This window comes from Mandrillus leucophaeus, unplaced genomic scaffold, assembly GCF_000951045.1.
Source record: "Mandrillus leucophaeus isolate KB7577 unplaced genomic scaffold, Mleu.le_1.0 Scaffold539, whole genome shotgun sequence".
In the NCBI taxonomy this organism is placed as follows: Eukaryota; Metazoa; Chordata; class Mammalia; order Primates; family Cercopithecidae; genus Mandrillus; species Mandrillus leucophaeus.
In genome coordinates this window covers 2,033,266-2,041,801 of record NW_012105797.1, presented here as the reverse complement: position 1 = coordinate 2,041,801, position 8,536 = coordinate 2,033,266, and the positions used below count along the sequence as shown (strand labels likewise).

The 8,536-nt window shown below is 33.0% G+C and overlaps 1 protein-coding gene across 1 annotated transcript in view; it reads right to left on the bottom strand.

The window, feature by feature from the left end:
* LOC105551939 (low-density lipoprotein receptor-related protein 1B-like) overlaps window positions 1-8,536 on the bottom strand; it is a 411,008-nt gene that overhangs the window by 24,209 nt on the left and 378,263 nt on the right. Inside the window, exon 19 of the mRNA XM_011997389.1 lies at window positions 3,691-3,936. Coding sequence (XP_011852779.1) covers window positions 3,691-3,936 — 246 coding nt within the window. The remainder of the gene's footprint in view (window positions 1-3,690; window positions 3,937-8,536) is intronic.

The window sequence follows — 8,536 nt, the reverse complement described above, 5'->3', positions numbered from 1 at the left end:
TCTTTTTTTTTTTTTTTTTTTTTTTTCCTTTTCAGGGCTCTTCTCAACAAAGCTAAAAGAAAGGAAATCAGGAGGCAGGAAAAGTTCTCCATTTGAGCCATGGGTATGACAGTGAGCAAGGTTGGTCTTCAAAATCATCATTAGTTTGGCATTAAGAAATCACTACCTAGCTGCTATTTTTATGGTGAGGGAGTGCTGCCTGGTAACAGAATAACTCCACACCACAGCTTGAAATTTCATTTAGTTTCAATGTGTGAGCTTTCATAAAGTCAGTTGCCATTTCATTTCTATGTTAACACTTCGTATTTTTATGAAATTCAAATAATTTGTGAGAAGATGGTATAGTTAATCTAAGGATTTATTATTTTATTCCAGTCCGTCAGTTCAATTGCAGTGCTTATACTTGGAATTTAGGATTTACATAAATATGGGACTGTTTGTCTTGATTAAAAGCACGCTTTGTCAGAGAAGCACCAACACAACACTAAAAAATGTTCCCCAAGGCTGCAGTAGCAAATTTTTTACTATTTCATGCGACTTATTGATAGAGGGCTCTGAGGAGCTAAAACTGTATATGCAATACTTATAAGATAAAAGCCATTTTAATAATCAGTATTTTCTTAAAGATTTGTTAGAAATAATGTCTTCTTTCTGGTAATCTTTCCTCCTTTTTGTATTTATAACTCTACTAATCAAATTATCTATCAATAAATAATTGCTATATTTTAAAACAATAAAACAAAAAACTATGATCAAATAAATTTGCTATGATTTTCTCTTGTTAACTGGTCTTTGTTATAGGAGAGTCATCTACGACCCTTACAATGAGGAGGAAAGCAAACACATCCTTTCTGCCCCTGCAGTTCTATTCTGAGCTGAGGGCAGAGGGGTTAATTCCATTAGGTGAGTTATCTCTGTCTCTGGTCACCTGTATTTGAATGTTGAATTACTCTAACATTAAACGTAAGTTGTAATTTATTTCATATGATATATAAGCACTCTAAGACATTCAATCATTTTGTTATCTGTATCCAAAACAAACATCTGGACATCTGGAGCCAATTCTCCTGTGAAATATGATCACAAATGTGTCTGAGGTCAATATTTGATCTATTGCTTTTTCATCTGAAACACACAGACGAACGAAATGACTATTAGCGTCACAACAAATTGCTGCTTTTCAGCCTCTCAAGCCGATTACTTTGTGTGAGAATATTGAAGAAGAAAGTGTAGAATAAACATCTGCTAAACTTATGCTGTGGGACTCAAATTTTAATGGTCATAAGAAAACTACTACAGAAATAATCACAAAACAAAACAAAATTTAAAGTAAAAGATTAAAATAATATAATAATATCTGAAAGAATATATTTATTTATTACCTGTATATTATTTTCCCAGAAGTGGACTGGATATTATTTAAAACACAAGAGAAAAGTCTATGACCTGAATTCTAACCTCAAGGTTTGTATTATTTTATTGTAAAGATAAGAAATAAGAAGATATCTAGGAATATAAAACAGCCGATTAAAAATGTGATCAGACATATTCAAGAACAATATATTCTAGACATAGAAAGAAAAAATAAATGGAAAGTAAGGATATCTGGAAGAAGACTTGATTTATGAAAAATGACTTGAGTGAGTATGTCTCAAAGAATATCCAGGATTTCTGGAGATGAAGCGAGGAAAGTACAGTCTAAGTGGAAGAAACAAAATGAACAGAGGTTCATAATGTATGCGTTCTTAGCAGTCTGATGAAGCATGTGGACTCCGCAGAAAGTTGTGGTTTTTAATAATTTTTTTAATTTGTATTTTTGTGAGTACATAGTAGGTGTTATAGTAGTGTATTTCTAGGTTATGTGGAGGCCTGATAGATAAGAAAGCAACAATATGAAAGGGGCTTCACGTTGGGGAGGGCTCCAAGTGGGGAAGAACAATGAACAATCTTTCGGACAGGTGGCTAATCTCATCATAAACAACGACCTCCTTGTCCTGTGGCCACAATGACCTCATTCCACAAGTAGCTCCCTCCAGCACCACCATATAAAATGTTCTTCCAGTCCCTGCCTCTTTGCAGACAGCCCTGTCTCTGCTGTGCTGCCTGTTGCAACCTTGCAATGTATTTTCATGCTTTCTCTAATAAATCTGCCTTTCTTTACCTACAACTGTCTTGGTAAATTCCTTTACCCCCTGTGTCAATGGCCCCAGTTAGGCACTACCTATGACAAGTTACATGAAATATTGTGATATAGGCATGCATTATATGATAATCACACAGGGTAAATATGGTACCCATCACCTCAAGCGTTTATCCTTGTGTTACAATCCAATTATACTCTTAGTTATTTTAAAATGTACAATTAAGTTATTTTTTACTATAGTCACCCTGTTGTGCTAGCAAATACTAGAAAGTTTTTAGAAGTGCAAAAACAGTAAGAATAAAGTTTTTTTAAAAGTATAGATGAGAAAACATTGAAATGCAGTTATTGAAATTAAGTAATGTTTGAATATAATAATAAATATATTTATTTACTTAAATATTTATTTTGATGTCATGAAATTCAAACTTCATTTGATAGAGTATTTTAGTTATTATTCTAATTCCTTTTTATCTCAGGAGAAGCTTAGGAGATATTTCCCCACAGAGAGGATTTTATTAGTATATTCAATAATAAGTTCCAGCAGTGGGTCCAAGGAGTCCCAGTATTGAATTAGTAGTGGGTTGCAAAGCCTGAACGTAAGTGATATTTTGAGATATGTGCAGCAACTATAATGGGATATAAATATGTCTATTAATTCTATCAGCAAATTCATAGTTGCTGCTAATGACTTCGGTGGTCTGTGGCATACATTCATAATGGAAAGAAATACTAACTTTCAGTTAGAAGCTAAAATAATGCTATAATATTTTCCCAAACAAAGTTTCTGAATCTCTTCAATTTTATCCATGGACTTCTAAGTTTCCTGTGGACTCAGACTAAGAATCTAGAGAAGTGGATGGAAAGCGATACTTCTTTAAACACCCTGTGGGTGTGTGGTACAGTAACAAGTCCTTCATACTATTCTTACAACATGGTAGAAGCAGGAAATGGTTGTAAATGGGCAATGTTACTTGAAAAATGAGAAAACTGAGGCTCAACAGTATTATGTAACCTGCCTAGGGTCACATACAGAATGAATATAAGTTATACAATTAGAGTTTGAATATCCTAATATCCTAATCTAGCCTTTCTTTGACTTTCCCACTGTGAAAAACTACCTAGAGAATCCGCAGAATGTTTTAAATAAGCAGTTAGAAGATAAACACAACCAGAGCAAGAAATTGTTTTCAAGAGCAGTAGAAATAACAACAGGGAATGTGGGGTAGGACCCCCTAAAAAAGCATACACAGAGAAACAAAGCAAATGCTTTTGCATATACAAAAACAAGCCCATCTGGGATACGATAATAAAATCAATGTTTCAGGAAAAAAATAATCTGATGGTAACAGTTCAATGGATTGCAAAGGTAAGGATTATTATATTATCTCTCCAGAAATTTTATAGTAGGTCTAAAATAATACATAATCGTTAAATGCTTTATCTAAAATGAGTTGAATCCTTTTATTAATTTTCTGAAGCAGTTTTGGGGTTTGGTTTTTTCAAGATCTATCCTTAAATATAGCAACACACACAAAATAGTTACTTACCAACACTTGTACAACTTTCACCATCTACATCCAGCTTCCAACCTTCATAACATGAGCACTTAACTGTGTGCTTGTGCTGCTCACACACTTGGCTGCACTTTAGATGGTTGCTACAGTAATCCACAATTTCACATGTTTTATTGTCTTTGTTGAGTTGAAGTCCTTCAGGGCAGGAACAGACAATTCCTCTTCCAGGAACAACAGAACAGTGGTTGCTACAGCCTCCATTGTTCAGCGAACATTCATCTAGAGGGACAGATTATAGGTCTTATCAATTGCTTTCCTCAGTAAAATACTAATCATTGAACTCAATTCTCTAAGCCTACAATTAGCCTACAAATGAAGATAAGAAAGACCTCTTTGGCTTATTTTTTCTTCAGGGATTGGTATAGAAATGATAGAATTCATCCAAAGGCCAAATTTAATTCTACATGATAGAAATTGTAAATGGAAGATTTTCATTTCTATAAAACTTGGGAGTATAGTTTGCTTTACCCCATGGATGTAAAGTGAGCTCAGTGTTTCTATCACAACTGGAAAGATTATGCTGAGCCTTTTAGCAGCTGTGCAAAATCATTTGTAGAGGTCTTCCAAAAAAGATGTATATACCATGATGATCTGAATATTAGACATATCTTGATGTTAATAAATTAACAAGTATATCCATATACACATATATGAATATATATACATAATGTCTATGTATCTTTTGCAACACTTGTACAGTCTATTTTGGAGTTATAATGTAGAACGGATTACTTTTTATCCTTTACTGGCTGTGGGCATTTATTTTTAAGTTATGTGAATTGTATATTGTGCCCCATATATTGGTTAGTAGGATTCATTTAATGACGCCATGGAGACATCATAAGCAAAACACTAAAAAGAAAAAAAAAGTTGTCCTGGTATTTTGGCTGAAATAATCAGCAATAGTATTGATTACACAGAAAATATGATTGATTATATAGATAATATGATTAGTTTGTAAAAAAGATTAGCTTTTTAAACAGCATTTAAATATACAGCTGTCCTTTAAATATATTTATTTATTATTCTACTTCATCACCAAATTGTAAGCTCCATGAGGGTACAGAAAATATCTCTTCTGTTTACCAGTGTATACCTAACATTGAGTAACGAGTTAAAAATATTTGATGAATTTTTTAAAGTAGAAAAATTGTATAAAAGCACACATTATCCTACATTTTAGTCAGAATTGTCTATTTGAGAAAATTTCAATATGACACTCTTATAACCTTGAAGAAAATGGCAGATAACTGTCTTTGAAACCACACCATTACCTACCACTGTGTACCATTAGGTACATAGTAATAAGGCTGAAAGAAGCTTTGTCTTTCTTGGCTTTAAAAATATTTTCAAGTGGATTTCAAACCGTATTTAATTGTGTATGTTTTGAGATATGCTAAAAAGACTATTGTCTAATAATTGGTAAATTGCAGTAATATTTATTTATATAATGCAAATATTTCTGATTGTCTATGAAAATGTATCTAGTACAAAAATTGGTCTGAAATGTAAGGCTTTTAAAAACATATCTACATTTTAAAAGCTCTGTATGAGTCAACTCTTCTTCATATAATGTCACCATCAATGAAGCTACAGTAATAAGAAAAGGAAAATGATTATATTAACTATTTTCTCTAGCAATTCAAGTTTCGTATTATTTTGAAGAAAAAAACAGGTTCAGCTCTTGGTTCCTCCAAATATGTTTCTCACCCATAATCAAAAGCATTTCAAAACAGCAGTCATTTCAAAGTATTTGCCCCATTTCAGTTCAATTGACATTCTTTTCCCAGAAAATAACTGTAAAGAAATGTCATTGTGCCCAGGAGGCTTAAAAAAAAAAAAAAAAAAAAAAAATTGTTACAATGCTTTTAGCTTATTTCAAATGTCACTGTTTTCTCAGTACCAAAGTGTCTCTTTCTATTACTATCTGTGGAATGAAGTCACAGATTTTAGGTTAAATGAAATTCACATTGAAATCTGAAATTGAATATATAAATTTAATGCCAATATTTGCATAATTAGAACCTGTTAATTCTTACTTAGCCCTAAACCTGTCATGAATCCTGCAACTTCTTCTAAATTTTTTTATTACCTGACAAAGACTTCTTGACCAAACACTAGTCAGGATCCTCTAAGTCCTCTTCTTGGCTAGACCTCAGCCTTGGCCAATAAAAACTGCAGACTCCCAGCACAAACGATTTCATCCTGCTGCCCTCACCTTCACCGCACCCCCCACCCCCATGCCCCTGGGCCAAAATACATACTGAGAGACTTGAACAATCACTAGCATATTGTCCAACAGTTTAAATGTATGTCCCTCGAATGACCCCAGCCCCCACATTAAATTGCCTGCCTGAGAAAGTTCATGATAATAGGCAAATATGTCCTGAACCTTCTCTTAGAGCAGTTGCTTTAGAAAGCTTTCAATTATAAATCCTTTCTGTGCCTTTTTGAGATGTAAATCTTCTACTACCCAGAACTGCCTTCTAAGGAGCTGAGAGCTTTCTTTTTGAAGTGCAAACACCTGAGAAGGTAACTCTGACTCTTATTCTCCCTCCCAGCCCAGTGGGTGTCTTACTCTCACTTGCTGCCTCTGCCTCTTGTCACAAAGATGAGAGAAGTCTGTTTTCCCCTCCAGTTAAGCACTAATTATCAAACCCAGGTGGCGTAATCTTGTGGAGCAGCCCCCTTAACCCCCTTAGTGCCTTTTCCTTAGCACACCCCAACCTTCAAAAAGTTTCCAGTTTTTAGTTTCATGAAGTTGAGCTCAGTTCACAGTGGACTCTCTATCACAAGAGTTACTAATGAATAAAATCTTTACTTACTGTTTTACTAGTTAGCATCTGGCTTTATCTTTGATATATTTTTATAACAAGAATCAATATAACTCCATTTTAGAGTAATTAAAGTCTATTTTCGTTTGTTTCTTAAGTGCAAATCCTTTTTCATTTGAAAGTATTTAAAAATTTCCCTAAAAAAAAAATAATCTGTTCACTAGAATTAGAAGATTTACATTCTTGGGTTCTCCTTTTCCTTATATACATTGCATATAACCATGGAAAAGGCAGTTTAATCTTTTGGCCAGTATTTGCTTTCTGTTTTCATTGTTCTAACTCTTCATGACTTCACCTCTGAAAGAGTGGGGTGTGTAGTTCAATATGACACAATGCTGCAATCATGATAAAATTGTCTTTTTACCTCCTCTGGTACTTCCACACCAGATTCCTCCTTATAATCTATTTCAGTCTCTATAATCTTTTGAAATGTTTGGGCAAAGCTCTTGAAGTAATGACTATATGGCTAGATAAGAAGTGGTTTTCAATTCTGAAGTAGACAAAGAAATGAATTAAGAGGAAATTCCCTCATTACTCTTTTACTTTCCTAATTTGGAAAGTGAAGAATAGGAAAATAAGGTTGAGTTTTTTTATCATTGTCTTCATTTTTCTCAATGGGTGTACTTTCTGTCTTTTGCCTTTTATTTCTTTAACTTGAAGGATGGGGAAAAGGTAGAAAAGTACTAATATTTTTCAATAACTGTAGGGCATCAGGCATTATTATCATGATTACCTGATAGATAACCATTGCCTCTATTTTAAGAAAATCAAGATTTTAAGAAATTAAGTCACCTACTCAAATGACTTAATTGAAGAAAAGAATTTAAGCTTGTTGAAGTCTAGTTTTTCCATAATTACATTATATTTTCTTTTAAGCGTATTGATAATTTCTTTTAGAATTGTATTTACAACCTTCATGAGCAAACCTCTCACCAACCACTACAAAGAATGAGCTGGGCAAGAAAGAAATGAATACAGAAAAATGAAGTTTGTCATCTTTTATTTATAAATTTTTTGCTCAATTTTAGTTTTAGTTTTAGTTTGTTTTTTTTTTTTCTTGGCTGAATTTTTTTGTATAATTTTAGCCTAATCGAATGAAGACTGTTGCATTCACTGTTTCAAGGTTATTTTATAAAATCATGACTTAAAAAAAGACATTTTCCCACACATGTTAAAAAATCATCCTTTTTTATATCATTCAGTATGCTATTAATGCTAATTTGAGGTCAAAATATAACTTTAGGCTTCAATGTAGTTGTCTTTCCTACTTTCAATCAGTCAGCTTCATTATTTCCTAAAGTCATTTCCTCACAGCCTCAAGTCATCTCATTATTGTTCTTATCATTCTGTAAACTGTTCTTCATTATCTATTGATGTCACCTTCAGTATTATCTAGAAAACACTTTAAAAAAAAATCCCTTTACTAAATCTCTGATCTCCCGAAAGAGAAGGAAATGTAATTTTCTTTTGTATGTGCTGGTTGGTAAGAAAGATTGCTAGTCAACGTGATTTCAAAGCTCATTGAAATCATTTTAACTAGATAAGGCATACTAAAGAAAGCTGTTGTATGAAGACTAAAAACTTGCAGGAAAATTATATTAAATTGGGTAATATTCAATTGGTTTTATTACCCAGTCTCTTCCCCTTCCTAAAAATCAGTTTCTATTGTAATGATTAGAAGGCTTATCAAAATATGTAGGGTGGTGGTGAGCTCTATCCCACAGATGAGGAATAACAAGTTTTCCTTGTTCTGAGTGACTCACTTAACAAATAATAAGTTCAACTAGGGGAACATCATTGGCCATCCAGAGATCTAAATGATGAATACAGCTCTTCAATTAAGTGACCTCAATATAGGCTAGCTTTTCCTGTCTTATTTTCAGAAATTTCTGATCACATTTAAGACTTTTACTGTAGCTTTAGAGTGTCTGAAAAATGTAGATAAGGTTCAGTGCTAAAAGCTACATTTAAAGGGAATGAAAGGA